The sequence below is a fragment of the Microplitis demolitor genome, chromosome 3 (genome assembly GCF_026212275.2).
Source record: "Microplitis demolitor isolate Queensland-Clemson2020A chromosome 3, iyMicDemo2.1a, whole genome shotgun sequence".
Classification (NCBI taxonomy): domain Eukaryota; kingdom Metazoa; phylum Arthropoda; class Insecta; order Hymenoptera; family Braconidae; genus Microplitis; species Microplitis demolitor.
This window is the reverse complement of record NC_068547.1, coordinates 9,720,070-9,740,107: the sequence shown is the minus strand read 5'-3', so window position 1 is coordinate 9,740,107 and position 20,038 is coordinate 9,720,070. Positions and strand designations below refer to the sequence as shown.

At 29.6% G+C, this 20,038-nt stretch overlaps 1 protein-coding gene across 1 annotated transcript; it reads right to left on the bottom strand.

The window, feature by feature from the left end:
* Window positions 1-2,565: 2,565 nt before the first annotated feature.
* On the bottom strand, window positions 2,566-17,873 carry LOC103568622 (homeotic protein deformed). Its single transcript, XM_008545559.2, has 2 exons — window positions 16,529-17,873; window positions 2,566-3,531 (listed from the first exon to the last, which is right to left on the bottom strand). The coding sequence occupies exons 1-2, from the start codon at window positions 17,400-17,402 to the stop codon at window positions 2,873-2,875; spliced, it is 1,533 nt and encodes a 510-aa protein (XP_008543781.1). The 5' UTR covers window positions 17,403-17,873; the 3' UTR covers window positions 2,566-2,872.
* Window positions 17,874-20,038: the final 2,165 nt, after the last annotated feature.

The window sequence follows — 20,038 nt, the reverse complement described above, 5'->3', positions numbered from 1 at the left end:
CATATGACTGTTTATTTATATCGCTTATACACTGTAAAAAGAGCGTTGTTAAAATGAAATTACATCGGTGTAAGAGACATAATTCGGCGGTGTTAAAATACTGGTGTTAAACCAGTGTAAAAGCGGGGTGATCGGTGTAAAAGCGAAGTAGAACCGCTGTAAAAGTGGAATAATACCGGTGTAAAAGTGAGGTAAACTGCTTCCGCTTGGAGTATTAACTTTAAAGATTATAAAACACAAAAAATGTCAGTTCTTAATGAAATTAATAAAAAGTATCATTTATTAACAAGTATAGTGATTGAGTAAGTAAGAATATTCACAAAGTAAAATATTTTAACATCGGTAAAGAATATCTACACCGGTGGTGGCGTTCTTTTAACACCGGTTTAAAATATTTACCACGGTGGTGGCGATATTTTAACACCGGGGAATTTTTTTTAACACCAGTACAGAATATTTACATCGGCAGTGACGTTATTTTCACACCGCTTTCGGTTTTGAAATTTAACACCGCCGATTTTAACAACTACACCGCTTGGACTTACACCGGTGATTTTTTACAGTGTATGGATCTTGAAAATCACATAGACTTGTGGGCCCTTCTGTGGCCGTGTGGTCCAAGGCGTCGGTCAGTTGGGACTCGAAAAATCTTGTGTTCGAATCCAACACCCGAGAGATTGTCATTTTATACTTTTATTTAAAATTTCTATTACTTCAAATTTTAGGATGTTCACATCGTTATTTATACTAAAAAGCTTAAGTTTTTGTGTTATTTGTCTGAAACATTATTTTTATATGAAATTTCCACTGCTACATCGTAAAAATTATGATTTTAAAAGTATAGTCCACCACTACAATAATCAATAGGAGAAATTATAATGTTAACACCATAAATTTAACTGAGATTTTTTGTGTATTTACTTATGACCAATTTTTATTAAAAATGGATAATTATTTTTATATTGTTCAACATGATGCTTATTTTAATCTTTTATTATAAATAGAAAATTGAAATGATACATGTTTTCTTGCACAATTGACTCTATTACATTAATATGACGATTGAATAGTTCTAATATACTTTAAATTTAAAACAATTTTATTTATCATATAAGACATAATGTATATCGAGTGCTTTTCTCTAACAAAATTTTAAATATTTCTATATTGTATTAAGAATTATGACTTGTCGATATCTTTTATATTTTTTTTCAACCACACAATCATTTTTAATTCTAATTTTCATAAATATAAATAAACATATTGCTATTATATCATAAAAATAGTGAAAGTCTTATATACAATGTTTTATTTAATATAAATTTACACAAGAAATTACAATTGTTATCTTTATTACTAAAACTTAGGTATGCTGCTTTCAATCTTTCAACTGGCCTACTTCATAAATTTTTCATTAGACATTTTCAGCGAAATGGCACATTTCAATAAAACTTTTAAGTGTTTGATTAGAGCTTAAAAAAAATTTAACCGATTACATTTATTAACATCTTTTTTTTTGTTTTATTTAATTTCACTCGTTTCTTTATATTTTTTCATTTTACAAATCTCTTATTGTTTATAATGTATTTTTATTGACAAACTAACAATTTCAAAGTGGTTTTAAAATCATATGATTTTGAGTATGCATTATTACGGGCGAAATGGTCAAATGAAATTTAACTCGTTTAATTTACGATGCAAGATTCATTGATTCAAGCATAACTCTATATTATTATACTTATATGAATTGACTCTTGAATTTAAAAAAATTTCTTTTCTTCTATTGAAAATTTGGTTTTGAAATTTTCTACGCCAGATAGTGGAGATCGAAGTACAACTAGGCACCTAAAATAAATGGTATGCGGTGCGCATATCTTACTAGTATTTTTAGGATATGTCGGTGCAATTAACGTGTCACGATTCTTGAACTTTTATCATTTTATACCGAACGGTTTTTCAATAAATAGAAAATTGGCTAAAAATTTAATTACTTTTTCAAACTGAAGTTTCTCATAAATTAAAGTACAGCTAGTTAACTTTTTTTTTTTTTTTCATTGTTTCTGACTGGCTTAGGTACTTTGTCACGCTTCGATCTTTGTTACATACTTGCGAGCAATTTCAATTCATAGATAGATATGAGGCATTCCATCCCTATCAGAAAATTTTTCGTGAAAATCCAGCATGAATTCCAATTTACGGATTCACTTGAATCAATGAGTTCATTTGGATCAATTAACATTATTGACAATTTACTACATAAATTCATATTGTCTTACATAGATTTTCATGGATTTGAATATAATCCCACATAGATTTTTTTGATAGCGACGTCAAGTGTACTAACTTTTTTAATCGACAATTATTGACTTAGTTGATTTTTGTAAACCCTTTTTAAATCTGATTTCTTCGTAAATTTATGAGTATTGCACGACTCATGATGTGAAGCATCAGAGCGTGCTTTACGATCGAATTTGCCGTTATTTTTTAGTTTTTTTTTTTTTTTTTTTTTTTTTTTTGTAAAATCGATATCTCGCAAGCGGCTCATGATAAGGAACTAAGCGTTTACATATAAGTTCTATTCAATACTTTCAAAAACGTACTAAGAAACTACAAAAATCAAAAAAGGTCGATCAAAAAAGTTAGTCGACTTGACATAAAATGCGTCATACAATGATTTTTTTTAACCAGACTTTTATAATACGTTATAAAAGTGAATAAATAACTTATTTTAAATAACCAAATAACCGGTGTTTCTAAATTCTCTAAATAATTATGTACTCACTAATGAAATCTTTACTGTGATTTAAATCGTTAACATTAATAAAGTTATCATACTTCAAATGCAACGATTGCAGTCTTATATAATTTGATGTTACAGAGATGTAAACTCATAATCCGATTTTATCGATGGTGGTGGTACTGTCACAGATAAATCTGGAGAACTGTTGGCAGGTGCAAGAGGGCTTATATTTTCGGGATTAATATGCACTAGTGAACTACCAGTACTCTCTATCATTCCACTAATTTGTTGACGATTCAACTGTGCTTGAAGATGATTCAGTGGATGTGAGTGTCCTTGAAAATTTGAATGTGATGAATGTGGGTGAGGAAGACCAGCATTGACTCCATGAACATCTTTTATATCTAAACTATCAAGGCTGCTGTCGATTCCACTCATTGGAGAAAGATTGTTCAGTTTCCTATGACTGTTGTTATTCCCACTAATGGTTTTCGACCGACTTCCAGAACCTTTTGAGAGTTTTGATGGTTGAACTTGGCCACAACCATTTTTTCGTCTGACATTTTTTGTATTCGGCAACTTATGGTCTTTCTTCCATTTCATGCGTCTGTTTTGGAACCAAATTTTTATTTGACGTTCAGATAAAACTAGCAAGTGAGCAATTTCAATACGTCGTCGTCTCGTCAAGTACCGATTGTAATGGAATTCTTTTTCAAGTTCTAAAATTTGATGCCTTGTATATGCTGTTCTTTGTCTTTTTATTTCCACTCCAGGTTGATAAGTTCCATTTGCTAATGAAAAACAAACAACAAATATTTTTAAATTAATATACTTATACTTGAAAGTAACGTTTCCAGTAAAACTAAACTTAATATATATATTGTAATAATCAGTTTACTACGAATAACTACTTTTATTATAATTAAAAAAAAGTTATATCCAATAAATCGTCGTTAAAATTTGACATAAAATAATAATGATGATAATACAATTGTCTTGAATCATACTCAAAAACGAAACAAATCTTGAATTTTATCTTAATTGTATTGAAGTCGTTACAGTTGCTAATAAACACAACGTGTTCCGAAGAAAATGGTTAAATTTTGTTTCGCATAAGAATGCAAACTATGGCGTCACCAGTATGTATCTTATAATATCATTCTATCAGGAAGAGATCGAGAATCAGGAATCTTCGTTTTTATACAAAATAATCAAATCTTATATCTTAACGTACACTCTAAAACCAAGTGTGTTACAAACGTATTAGTTTAACACACATTAAATGTGTTCTATGTTTAAGGTCATACGCGAAACTATCGTTTTTTGTAGTCATTTAGAACGCATTTCAAGGTGTATCAAATATCTATTGATTGCTTATGTCGTTTCAATGTTATTTGGTAAGTGTGTAAATTTTGACTACACACTTGGTTTTACAGTATATAGGAGCATGAATCTCAATTTTTGGCTAATTAAACTATAAAATATAATTTAAAGATTCACCCCAAAATTGAACATAGTATTGCTTTAGGATATTCACTACTCTCTAAATCTGAAACAGTGTACATACACTATTTTTCAGTGGTTTTCACTGTTTCAGATTTAGAGAATAGTTTTATTTCGGGAAAGATATGTTTTTTTAAGATATAGAAGAACTTATATAATAAAAATTAGATTAAAGGTATTTTTTGATTAAATAACGAAACGCTATAGAGATTGAAACTGATAGAAATCTTCAAATTATTATAATAAATCTTTTTTCGCATATAAAAATTTGTAAAAAGTTTTAATATACCCCGTTTGGGAAAAACGTTGGACTTATTGAAACTTTCTTCATCCAGCAAAAGTAAATGTTAATAAGATTATTTGCTTTGATATCCAATGAAAGTTTTCATTGCCACAGTATCACTAACATATTCATTTTAAAAATAGAATATAGAAGAAAACTATCAAACTGATGCACTGGGATTAAAAATAAATTTGTTGAAAAATAGATTTTTTTGCGTTGATAAATAATTTCATAGCAATTTCACAACTAACTAAATGTTTGTTATACATGTGTATTCTTGGTTGAAAAAAAATTGTCGTAGTCAATAGAACATTACACGGAGAGAAAAACATTGTCAGAATGACCATCCAATATATCTTCAAATAACCTATCATCGGAATAACGATTCGGTTACCTTATTTGAGTATATTCACATGTTTATATAATAATATATAGTATCATTAAAATAATGAAATGTATTTAGTTAAGGATAAGTATTCATTTATTTAATTTAAAATGCGACAAATAGCCTTTATAAACATATGTAGTTTCAATGATGTAAGTAACTGTTTTGCCAGCGTGAGGATCCGTATAGCTAAATCGGCTCTACGATGGATCATTCTCAGTTGCCTAAATTACGGAGTGTGCGCAATCGTGCCATTCATCGGATTATGCTCTTCGTCAACCAATCGTCGGTCGATACATATTATAAATGATAACAAACGCGTATGTCAAGTTAGTCCGAACTTTGTTGTAAAAAATTATTATTATTTACAAAATATTATTTTAAATGTTATTTATGATCGTTTTTTAGTTTAGCCTTGGTTTTTATTAAGATTAAGTTCATGTTAATTTAGAGTTATCATTTATTAGCAATATTATTTAGTTATTTATAAAGTATTATCTGTGGGAAAGTCATGTCAGAGAATCATACAACACCTAAAATGTAAGGATACGATCGTCATTTTGATGATCCACTGTGAGGAAACTCCTCTGTAGCTGAATTGGCTTATACGGCGTATTATTCAGTAAAATGAGTATAGAGCGTAGCCAGAATAGTAAAATGTTTACATACTTGGGCAATGTTTTTTTCTCCATAATAGTTTGAATCAAGTACATTTGGTAAGAATAAATTCAACTTTTTCAAATTTGAACTATGCACTTTATTCAGATAAAAATGATTGTTTTTGAGACAGAAATCTAATAATTTATTGTCGCAAGGAATACTTTTTTCTATTAGTGTGCATATGTTAAAAAAATAGAAGCCTTTTGTGTATTTTACGTGAATTTGATGTTATTTTAACTAGAACAATAAAATCTATTTTTACAAAACTTTTTCTGTCATATATATAGTTCCTTTTTCTCCGTAGTATCGTATATAGTAATATGCAATATAAAACTAAGTAGCACTTACTAAATATTATTTATATTTAACAAGTGACAAATAATAAATTAGTCCTCAACAGTACAAGTATTAAGAATTTCAAAATAAATCAACTATTATATCTATGATACATACAAATATCTTGAAAAAGGTACAGGTGAGAAAAAGGCGCAACGATAAATTGAGGGCAATATATCTACCGTCGCTTAAGAATCAACAAGGGACCATTAAAGTAAACGACCACATAAATCTTATGACTGACCTACAGGTTCATAGTGGTTTTTCCATAATAAGATTACGATGGACACTTATTGAAAATGAGTGACATCAAAAAATAGCTATATAAGGTGTATCTGTATTGACAATATAAAAAATACTCAACTATTTCATTCGTAGTAAAGAGCCGTATAAAAAAAAAAACATAATGAATTTTTCATGTATTCTAATACATCAATGCTCATCTCATAAGATAATCACGAACATTAATCTCAAATTGAAAAAAAAAAATTATTTTTGAAAGCTACGCTTAGATTCAAAAACCCAACATTTATAATCAAATTTATAAATGAAAAATTTTCCAAAATATTACTAATGCGAAAAATTTACTTGGATGATGATGAACGACATAAAAAAAAATAAAAAGAAAAAAATAGTTAACCCTACTAGTATTGACGTATCAAAATTTATATATTTTAAATATTTGTCTATATAGCAAAAATATCCAATAAAATAATAATATATATTATCAAAAATATCCATTGACACACATATTCAATCTAAAAGTCATATTAAAATACTGCATTTTTTTAATATGAACGATGCGCTATGGATATTCGAAGTCGAACTTATATGTCAGTTTGGGAAATGTTTTTATTGCTCTTGAGATCGAGTTTTAAATAATTGTAATTCCTGAAGAAAGTAAGTAAATAGCCATTGCAATAGTTTTAATTAAGTAATGTCTTACTTCCGTAACATAGTTTATGTAACACAACTACAAATTATTATTTAAGGTATGTATTAATTTGATTAGACTGATGATTTTATTAAGTATGAATAACATTCGTTTTTAAGTAATAAACTTTGTAAGGATCTGCGCATTCGCGAGATTTTTACGTTCTATTCGATAATGTTTATGGTGCCCACTAGATCATATTAATTTAACGTATAACATATAAATGTATAGATTTATTTATTTACAAATGGTGGTCTGATAATAATTTCATAATATATCTGTGAATATTTTATACAACGATTTCATTATTTATGGTATTTACACTCAACTTGTAGTTATAAATATTTAATTTACACTATGTTGGTTTGAATTCAGAATTCATTCATAAATGAAAGAAGACCAGCGTGACCCAGTTTTTATAGAGCTAAAATATATGACATTTGTTTTTTATCAAACTAATAGTAAAGAATATAATTTTTCTGTTCATAGAGAATACGATTAAATTTATCTACACAAATAAATATTTTGAACTATACGCTAAGAAAATTAAAAATTTTCAAAAAAAGAAAAGTTATTGGTTTCAGTTGTATTTTTGGAAACTGAGTTTTGAACAGATTTCGACGTTTTAAGGTCCCAGGAAGCTATTCTGACTATTTTTCAGGAAAATATCAGAGTGGATGTAAATATTCTATAACTTCTGAACGGATAAACCGATTTAGATTTTTAAGATGGCATCCGACACGGCTGATTAATTCCAACGTGCTGTAAAAAATTGAGCTTGATTGGTATAGTGCGTTTCGAGTTGTTCAAAAAATAAAATTTTTTGAACAAATTTTTTTTTTTTTTGATAACTTTAAGCGTACTCGATGAATTGATTTCAAAATCAAATCAGCTCTAAAGCTCCATAAGCCGCGTCGAATTCCTCTTCAGCCATTAAAATCGGTTTATTAGTTCAAAGGACATCGATGATCAAAAATTTTTTAGATAATAACTTACTTTGTTTTTTTTTTCGGATAATGCATCATATTGTAATTCGTACTATATTCCAAAACGCATATTGGCCCTTTGGCTTTATAATATTTTATGACCGCTACATGATTTATTGCAATCGGTTTGTTAGTTTAAATAATATTATCATCAAAATTTTTGAAAAATCACTATTTCTGAGTTTTTTTCCGGATGTTCCATATATTAACTCGCTGGTTTATTTCACACTTCACGTGACTCTTTTTAATGATTATTTCTATAAATTTGTATTTGTGTGAATTTAATTTATCGAGCATAATCGCGAGCAAAACTTGAAAAAAACAATCATTATTGATTATTTTTAAATTCTCAAATTTTCGGTAGTTAATAAGAAACGTCACTTTTGTCGAGCTCAAAGGGTTCAAAAATACCAATGTATTTAAAGGTATTATTGAGCTCTTGATTATTAGAATATTACATTTTTTCCGCAAAAGTTGTAAAACATATTCAGTTTATTTTTTGTTTCAGGTCCGACATGATACCTTTCGGATTAAAAGTATACTTTTTTACATATTATTTTTCATGTCAGTCAATGGGTAAATCAGTGAACGGCTCAACTTTCAGAGGCTGAGAAACGTTAATGAAGCTTTAAATTTTTTGATTTAGCAAACAGATAATATTTATAACACTGATACTCATAATTACTAGAATATAAACTATCAAATTCGTTTTAATGAACGCTATTTTGAATGTAAGTTCTACTTTTTAAAAAAAGTTAAGAACAGTTAATTATAACATTTATATGTACATACAACGGAAAAAACATGTCAAAAATGAACTATATCAAAATTATAATAATGGCATGAACAACGAAATTGATTATAAGTATAAATTAGGTGTCAAGGCTTACTTATTTAAGTCTAACGATATCATCAATTATTTTTAAACTATAATATAGTTGAAAAAAAAATTGTAGGATTTTGAACTTTCTAATACTTTATTTTGATTATTCCTCCTAAAACTACATACTCTCAAAAAACGAATTAGTAAAAAATTATTATTTGGCAATATATAGTCACTTATTGCCAGTAAGAAATATAACACTATTTGAATTAGTGGCATACTTTTCACTAAAGTACACAGTGAATATTTAGTTACTATTATCACTGTTTCAAATTTAAGAGAGCAGTTGATTTAATTTTTTTTTTTCCAATGAGCTTTTCAATATATTTTTCTAAGTAAGAAAGGGGGCGGGGTACTGAAGAAAATACTAAGTTTTCGGGAACTCAAATACATTAAATCTCTTGTTTTAATGATTTTTCACATGGCGGTTCTACGACAACTGATCCCAGACAACTGATCCCCAACAAGTAATCACACGACAATCGATCCCACAAACTAGATCCAACTGACAACTGGCCCAACTGACAACTGATCTTTTAATTCATCAGTTTCAAGATCTTCATAACTTTCATTATTATCAGCTTCAAAATCTTTATTTTCATCATTTTAAACCGTATGTCAATGGGATCAGATGTCGGTGGGATCAATTTGTATAGGGATCACTTGTCGTGGTATAAAATTCTTGGGATCAGTTGACGGTACACCAAGTCATTATTATCTTGCTAAAACTATTGAAAATAAATTATGAAAATCTTAAAAATTTTTTTTTAAGTAAAATTGAAATATCTACTTGACCAAAAATAATTTAATTGAATATAAAGAAAAAACGTGTCATATTCAGTTTTTCAGAATTTTAAACAATTCTTTTTTTCTTTTCAATAAGATCTCAAATTTTTTGCGATTTTCTTTTTTGCATAGTTACAATTCGATAAGATTTGTCTTTTTTTTAGCTTTTATATAAGTAGATTTTTACACCAGATCAACATAATAGATCTAAATCATGCAATAATTAGATCGTAAATTTCAAATATTTTTCCCCGAGAAATACTTCTCTAGAATCGATCTATTAAGAGCCTTCGTTAAAGAGCTAACATCTATTTTAGCAAATAATACAAATTTTTTATTTGGAACGAGTCTCTACACGGAAAAAAATAATATGTGAAAATGACAGAAATGGGAATGTCAAAATAACATGGATAGCTTTTGTTAGATTTACAAAGAAAAACTGTCAGATTTACAGATATAATGTGTGAAATTAACATAACCATACTATGTCAGTTTTACAGGTAAAAACAGTAAAATTTACAAAAATAATCTGTAAGAAGTTGATTATCAAGTTATATAAAATTTACAAACCAAACCCATACAAAGAAAAAGAATCGGCCCATTACTGGATCGTGAATGGCTGCCAATTTTCAAGCATCGGCCGATCGGCTAAATATCGGATGATAACGGTATGCCAAGCATAGCAGTCGCAAGCATTGGCCAATCATTGCAATCAATCATCGGCCAAAGCTTGGTATCAAGAGCACTCGATCAAACCGTTGGCTAACAAACGGCGGTGAATTGTGCGTCGTTTTTATAAGCAAAAAGACGGCTGCCAATGATTCACCTTGCACAGGCCAGTGTAGTTAGGCATTTATTGGCCAATCATTGCAAGCCAGGCATCGGCCGATCTATGGGAAAATTTTAAAGCTCGGTGAATTTGTATTAGTTCTACGGTTTGCAGATTTGAACAATTATTTTACATGAATACCAAATTTTTTTAGCTGAAACTTCAATTTTTAGAATATTTTTTTGTATATTGTTCACATTTTACGAAATGTAAAACTCTCACTCATAAATAACAATTTCAATTATTGTTCTAATATAAATTTTACACGTTTTTTTAAAGTGAATTTTGCATTTTTAAATCGTAATTATTACATCAAAAAACTGTCAAATTGACAGTTTTAGATTGACAGTTTCCATACTGTAAAAATAACATTTTCAACTTTGTAAAATTGACATTTTTGGGTTGACAGCGGTAAATTTGTAAATTTGACAGTTTTTCCTGTAATTGTGACAGAGTCATTTTTTCCGTGCATAGGAAAAACCAGGGCATGACGAACCACCTTAAAAATTACCAAAAAAAATTTCTTCTATAATCGTCATACTTTCAAGAGCTTGATATATTTAAGTTTCCAAGTTTCAAGTTTTATTAATTTATAAATTTTCTCTTCAATAAAAATATTTCTCAGCTATAATGAAAAATTTCAAGACCAATTTTTTCACATCTACTCTCTAAACATGAATAAGTGAAATTAGTGAATATTCAGTAATTCTGAGTGCCAATCGAACCACTTTTTGAAATTAGTGGTTCGGTTTGCACTTGGAATTAGTGAATATTCACTTATTCATGTTTAGAGAGTAAAAGCTTACAAGAGATATATAAACACAATAGAGTAATTAGCATAAAATAGAATACTTCAAAAATAAAAAAAAAATAAGGTTTGTTTTCATTTAACACAACAACAATAAACTTTATTACATGGGTCACACGAAAAATAAAAGTTATTTCTTGTCAAAATTATTATTTTGTATGTGAGGACAGCAGACCTCCTGCCAGGAATAAATTGTTTCTCAAATTTGAGTACATCATTAAAGGTTTGTTTATTATGCATTGAATTAAAGGATACAATATTCTTTTAGGACAAAAAATTTTTTTTGAAAGATTTTTAAGAACGCATATGTATTTTAGAAAAAGTCTATCTGCTCAGGAATATAATTTTTTTTGTCATGCATATTGAAAGATAATTAAGTATTTATTCAATACAGATAAAATTAAAAAATGCAGTTATTGAAAAAAAAAATTCTTTTACTAAATTTTTTTCTTATTATATTTTGGAGAGGGTCCGTCGTGCCACAAAAAAAAATTTTTTTTTTCTTCTTAATTATGGCAAAATTATGACGGATTCATTCAAGATAGATCAAAACAAAGTACTCAAAAGCCATAAAAAATAGTTAGCTGCTCAGAGGCTCCATCGTGTCCCGGCCTCTCCTGTACATCAATCCTATGTAGTTTTATTTAGAATAATTTGGTTTTGTTGCAAATATCGGTGAATTTATTCCAATAAAAATTGATAAATGTTATTTTAAATAAATACCTCACAGTAAAAAACAAAAAAACAGTGTTAAAATTGACTCAATTTCAACACCGTCGCGGAGTTAAAATAAACAGTCCGGTGTACCAACGTTACGTCGGATGTGACATAGGCATATTTTAATGAAGAGGTTGTATCTTTTTAGTAGATCGGAGTAATATTACCATTAAGAGTAGGAAATGTTACGGAGATTCTTTCTCGCACTCACAGAAATGAACGAAACTATCTTTGTTGTGCTCGTAGCTTAAACGGGCATCTTGAGGATTAAGTTTTTATTTACATTTAGTAATTTATATTATTTGAGTATGCCAATAAATATAAACTTCGTTATTTAATAATTAAATTGTATTATCCATTTAATTTTAAATATTTTATGTGAAACAATTTCATTAATAATTTTTATTTTTAATTGATTATTTTCAATCGATAATTAACATAAATTTAATTTACAACTTTCTAACTTCCTGTTAAGAAAATCGACGATTTTCAAAAATTTCGGGAAGTTATTGTTTTCACCCCGATTTTCGATAATCGAGTTTTCATCAGATGTCGACGTCTTGAGGTCCTAGGAAGCTATCCTGACTATTTTCAGAATGATGCCCGAGTGTGTGTGTGTGTGTGCGTGTGTGTGTGTAAGCGCTCTATAACTTTGTAACTAATAAACCGATTTAGATGGTTAAGGTGGCAATCGAAAGAGCTTGTTGGCCATCAACTTCAGATCATTTGATGAAGTAGACTCGAAGATATTTGCAAATTATGAAGAAATAGTATATTAGACATCTAGGGAAGTAAAGTAAGAAATGTCTCAGATCACATGTTATTGTTGGCCGAGGCGAAGCCGAGCCGATTAATTTTCAAACAATGAATGGATCATAAAATTTTATATTCGTATTCTTTAGCACTGGGTTCAAAGTTTGAAGTCATGGTCGGTATAAAGATTTGAAAACATATATATAATTCCTTAAGAATCGCTAAAGATTCAAAACGTCTATATACGATAAAAACTCAAATTTAAGAAATCTGGCTACAAATGGAAAACTTTCACAGCTGACAGTTAAAAAAATGTACTTAAAATAAAACTAGTCAACTCATCTTCATATTAATATACTTCAATTATTAACAGCTATAATAAATGTAATTTAAACGGCTATAAAAAAAATAAAAATACGCGAATCGAAAAATTCAGTGTGTTTTTATTAGTTAATATGCTGTAGATTTGTTTACGCTTTTAAATTTGTGAATAACATCTCAGTAATAATATTTTTCATTATGTTATGATTCCAAAAACATCTGGAAAACAAGTAATCCCGCTATCAAATCATAAATTTTTATTGTTTTCGAAATTTTTCAAGTGGAAATTATGTTTGTTCTACATTTTTTATAGCCCTAATGCTCAAAAAACTTGTTACAGAGCTAATATTTTTATTTTATTGAGTTTTAGTTTGTACTTAGAGATATTCTACAAAAATAGAGCATTACGGTTTTTTTTCAAGCTCAACGTTGGCGATATTTCTAAAACTTACTAACTAATTACAGAGATTCCTGTGAAGATTGATATGGATTATCAAAATAGTAAAATAACCGAAGTTTTTAGGACAGTTCTAGGCTTACACGAAGAGAAAATTATAGTAACTGTTCCTAGTACGTTTATGAAATATCATCCCATACCGTTATGGCAATGATTACTTGGGATTGTGGGATATAGACCCATACTTTCTAGGAAAAGTTTCCATAAGTATGGGAACAACTCCTATCATTATGGTAACAGTTTCCATATCGCATGTGAAAGAATTATGGTAATGATTACCTTACTCATAGGAATAGTTCCCACACGCAAATAGTAACCGATCCTATGACCACATTGTAATGGTCCCTAAGTGTATATGGGAATAAGCCCGATACATTATGGTAACTATTCCTATAATATTATTGTAAACATAACCATAATATTATGGTAATGGTTACCATGCAACTATGATAATGATTACCATAATATTTTGGTAACCATTACCATAATATTATGGTATCCACTATCATAGTTGCATGGTAACGATTACCATGATTCCATAGGAATTATTCCGATACCATATAAGAATTATACCCATAATTATAGGAATGATTACCATAATATATATGGGTGCCGTTCCTATTATCAACATTTGAAAAAAACCGGTTACCATGCAGTATGGGAACCATTTCTATAATATATAGTAACTGTTACCATAATTTTCTCTCCGTGTAGCACGTTATCCGACGAAAAACAAAAAAAAATCGTTTTCTCGATCTTTCGATCACAATATCTCGTAAACGGATTATATCAGAAGAGTCGGCTCTTACGGCAATCAAAAGCTATAATCAGGTTCTGGAGCTGATGAGATTTTGGAATAGTATCGTAAGAAATAATCATAATAATTATCTGATGAAAATTCGATTTTTGAAAATCGGATGAAAATCAATATCTTCTCTAGTTATCACATATTTTTTATTCTCTTGGCGAGCATTGAAAAGTTAACATTCGAAAAACAACAACAAAATGTTTTATATAATAGCCTCAAATAAGTGGAACCGCATACGTGTACAATCAAAGAAAATTTCATCAATAAAAAAAAATGGTTAAAATCATTTCAGATATAACCTAAATCCAAATTTCAGCTCACTCTCGTCGTCTCGTCTCATTTAGATTTTTGCTTTTCCGATTTCATACTGACGATAGTTGAACAACAGAAAAATGAACTTTTTTTTGAAAGACAAGCAATACAATATTACACGCACCCTTTAAAGTTAACTTGATTTTCCGAAAGCGTCTCGTTTGTAAAATGTCAAAAATATTGAAATCATTATCATTACCAAGAATATTGTAGTTACTCTTCAAACGCTTTGAAGCGCACTTTTAATGAGAATTCCAAGTTGTTTAAAAAGTTACTAAACACGGTTTTGAATACACAAAAAAAAAGGATTTCTTATTGGCGCAAGAAGTATGTTCTCACCCTAAAAAAAGTTTTGTTTTCAATTTGTAGTGCAAAAAATTCTTTGAGGAAAAAGTAAAAATTTTCTTGGGGCGAGTGAAAATTTTTTGCACCGAGAAATCTTTTTTCTTTTTACACTGTAAAAAAATCACCGGGGTAAGTTCAAACGGTGTCGGTGTTAAAATCAGCGGTGTTAAATTTCAACACCGAAAGCGGTGTGAAAATAACACCGCCACCGGTGTAAATATTCTACACGGAGATAAATGCTAGCTCAAAACCTATCAAATTTTATTATGCTGTCGACCAAACTTGAAACAGGAAGGGAAGCATCCAAAAAGTTATTATGCTCATACGAAAAATTATTATGCTCGTACGAAAAATTATTATACCGCATCACAATTATTATAATGTATGAAAGTAATTGTTATTAAATCTTATCGATAAGTTTCTCGCGCGTAGTAAGTATTGTTATACAGTATAATCATTTTTTGGATGCTTCTCTTCCTGTTTCAAGTTTGGTCGGCAACATAATAAAAATTGGTAGGTTATTTCGATTCAACTTTTTTCCCCGTGTATACCGGTGTTAAAATAACGCCGCCGCCGGTGTAAATATTCTAAACCAGAGTTAAAATAATATACTTTGTGAATATTTTTACTTACTCGATCACTATACTTGTTGATAAATGATATTTTTTATTGATTTTCATAAAGAACTGGCATTTTTTGAGTTTCACAATCTATAAAGTTAATACTCCAAGCGGACGCAGTTTACCCCGCTTCTACACCGGTATTACTCCGCTTTTACACCGGTTGCCCCGCTTTAACACCGGTATTTTTAACACCGGTGAATTACTCCTCCTACACCGGTGTAATGTCATTTTTACATCGGGCGGAGTTAAAATGAGTCCATTTTTAACACCACTCTTTTTACAGTATGTGTAGGAAATAAAAGGCTCTCACAAAACACTTAAATATAGTAGTCGTGGATAAAAATTTCATCGTAACAGAATATAAATTTACATAATTTTATACTTACTCTCTAAACATGAATTAGTGAAAATAAGTGAATATTCACTAATTCCAAGTGCAAACCGAACCACTAATTTTAAAAAGTGGTTTGATTGGCACTCAAAATTATTGAGCATTCACTTATTTATGTTTAGAGAGTAAAATCTTAAATAATAAGTATATTTATGTCATTTACGAATGACATATAATTCGATTGAATCAATCAACAATAAAGTAAAATGTTATTTTACTTATAGGTTCTTTCCTATAATTTTAATGATTTGCGTACTCATAAATTGAATTCAATACATATTTTGATCTGAATAAAAGTATGGCTTTTTCAACTGTCCTCATGATAGCAGCATCAAGCTCGCTTTAGTTTATCTCAACCGCGGTTGATGATTTTATAAATTGATAGTATAATAGAATTCTTATAGATATCTTATTCAAGTTTGAGTATAATCATTACCAGCAGCCAAAATCCGTTGGAACTAGTGGCTATTTAAATTTATTAAAATATCTATAAAATTTGTAAAATTTACTATATGCTTCAGCTTATAAGAAAAACCAATAGTTTTATAAGTGATTTTAACTTTTAGAGAAAAGTCGACTTTCATTTTAAGTCATCGTATTCTTCTTTAAAAATTTAGTTTACTTTTATGGATTCTATAATGAAATATAATTATGGTATGAATACTTACGAACACCAGCAACGTGAATTTTCTTCATCCAGGGGAAAATCTTTCGATTGTCTTTACCGTCATCATCATCATCATCATCATCACCAGGAGATCCATCTGTTGTAGGATCATCCTGATCCATATCATCTTGATCAGAATTATCATCAGTAAGATGCTGCTGAGAACTTGGAACAATACCCTGGTGATGGTGCGTCGGTTGTAAATCTGGCGAAGAGTCGCGAAGAAGAGACCCTGGTCTCGTAGGACTACACGAATTATTTTCATGTTGTTGTTGTTGCGATTGTGACTGTTGTAAATGCTGCGGATGTTGTTGAGTATCGGAAGTTTGTATATGACTAGACAGAATAGAAGGCGACGAATTCGAAGCTTCTAAAATACTGGAAGATAAAGGCCGCTGTTGCGGTTGCTGTTGTGGTTGTTGAGATTGTATGGAAGTTGAACAAGTTAGCGGTGGTTGTTGTGCCTCTGGCGGCATAGCTAAAGCACCAATACCATGATGATGAGGGTGAAGATTTGCATGATGAACTGTATGTACTTGATGGTGAGGATGGTGCGGACTATAATATCCGCCATATCCTGGATATCCGCCATTTAATGGCACAGCAGATGCTGCTCCATAAGGTGTAGATGTTGCTTGATGGTGATGCTGATGATAACCATACTGCAATTGATTTGTCTGGGCATGATTTAAATGATGACTACTACTAAAAAAGTCTCCTCCCGGTGAAGGAATGTAATTACTTTGACTATATTCTTCACTGGGGGGAAATTTCGGGTCAACAACAAAAGTTCCAGTTATATGGTGTACAGATGGCTGTTGATGTTGCTGATGATATCCATTGCCGGTCGTTGAATTCATCATAAATGTATTCATTATCAGTAACAATTATTTTAACACTTAAATTCTAGTCACAAGTAATTATTAACTTGAAGCAAAACTTATACCTTTCATTTAAAAATTCTAATAAATAGAATAGGTACTAAAACACAGTTTTTTATTTTTTACATACTAAAGCACAACACAACACTATGAGTCATTATTTCACTATAAACGTATTTTTATCCTGTAGTGTATGAAATATTTATTGTTTAATATACACTCATGTAAATATTGGTGATAAAAATCACTAAAAGCTTGAAATGCAGTCACTCATTCCAGTAACTCCTCATCGGTTAGTTTACGATCTTCCACACCGTAATCCCCGCAACTTCGTACATGTAGTGAACGCCACATGAAGCCAGTCGGTTCCCGCCCACTGAACACCAATTACCATACCACGTGATCACATTCAACCAATAAGGATAAAGTTACGTCTGCAACCATGATGGATAACTGGCACGCATGCAGTTCAGAAGTGGCGCCTCAACGCTTTTGCGGCAGGTGCAATAACTTCTTTAGAAACCTTGGTTTATTCGATTGCAACATCTATAAACTAGTCCTTACACATTGTATAGTTCTACTAAAAATAAAAAAAAAAAAAAAAAACAAATTTTCAGTTTTATTATTTTTAAAATAATCAATCGGTGATTAATTTCAAAATCGTATAAATATGTTTTTATGTTGTATTTTTTAAGTCACATAAATAATTACAATTTTCAATTAAATTATACTTTTTATTCCGACTATAGCACTTTTTTTTAACAGTATAATTTTATATTTTAACTATTACCCATTATAAACGATAAAGATTCTTACAAGTAAACTCAGGGCTTAAACACAGTCTTGGATGACAACCCGGCTTGGTTACTGCTCTCCCTCCAGTATACTCAGATGGTAGCATATACAATGTCTCTTCTAGCTGACGTAAGCTCTCCCCTCTTTTAAGTTTATTCCCCACCCTTTGTAGAATGTACAGCCAACCCCTGTTCTGAGGGCGCTGGACCAGTATCCCTATGGTTACTTCCAGTCACATCTACGATTTTTTTCGAATTTGGAGCACGCCTACAAATTTATGGTTTCATTTTGATTCCACCAGTAATCAGGTATTATATTTTTGTTAATTTTAATTATTCAAGTTACTCTATAATATAATTTTTTCATAGTCATACTAAACAGCTTTATTATTTTTTGCCTGAAAACATCTGATGGCTTTGTAAACACTATATTTATCTACGAATTCATATAAAAATAAACAGCGATGTTGATAAAATAGCACATCGAAAATTACATGAGTAGGCTGCAGTAAATTGATAGAACTTTCAGAATCTGAAATTGCAAAGATCAAAAAATAAGAAGCTATATTGATACTATAGAACGTATTATTGTGTTTATTAGTATGCATAATTGTGTTTATCATTATTAATCAGTTCTATCAACCATCATCTATTTGATGAGCCTTATGATTATTTTGTATATAATAGTGTTTTGCAGTGTCTTCTGAATAATTTAAAAATATTCCCGCAAATAACGACTTCGACAAGTAATTTTATTATGAAAGAAGTAACATTATTTTTATTTTTTCTAATCGAAATATGGTCAAAGATATGTGAGCTCGTAGATTATTTTTATAGACTTGTTTCACAAAAACTATGCGTATTTAATAACGTTAACTTTATCTACATGAAATCAAACAATATTTTTACACTCGAGATCAATATAATAATTATTTTACCTTGACCATCATGACATCAAACATATACTCTATAGAAAGCGTCAGCAGTCGCAAACTCGGCCAAGTACGTCAACTGTTAGCATTTGTACGAGGGAGATCTCGAGAACGGAACCCTATAAAATGCAAGTCATTGCAAAGATAGACCCAAGTCATTGCGTTGTACTAACGAATAACAACTATTCATTCCTGTATTATACATGCATTATATGTGTGTATGTCTTAACATACTAGTCACTTTTGAAATGAATATGAAATTTATGTAATTATAAGTATATCTTATAATCTAACATTCGTCTAAAGAATTCTAAATTTATCAATTCTCACGAACAAAATTCAAAACTTAGTGTTAAAATTGTACTTAAAAAAATAATATCTGATACACTATGAAAATCAGAATCACTTAGACGGTTTTTCTTTTAGCTATGAAAACAAAAAATTACTTGAAGCAAGTAAAAATTTTCTTGAGGCGATTAAAAGTTTTTTCTGCCAAGAAATGCTTTTTTCTGTATAGGCCAAATTGTAAAATAGGTATCTCAACTTTAAAGTAGATTTAGTCAGCACCGTATATTTGAAAGGATTGTTATACTCAATGAGGTAGCCGTGAATAATATTCATATTTATCGAGTGAAATACGAAATGCGAAAAAACCGGTTAACCCTATAGGCTCTTTAAAACCTTTGCGAGATCAAAAGTTTCGACGAATTCTTTTGAATTAAAAAACACTCTTTGTAAAACTGACATTTTCGAACTCTTTGAATTTATTGTATATACAAATATATACTTTTTTTTTATAAAAAAAATCAGATAAAAACTGACTTTAAGTAAAAATATACCCGGATCAAGAAATTTGATCTGTTTTAAATCAAATAAAAATTTTAAATTATCATTTATTCAATTT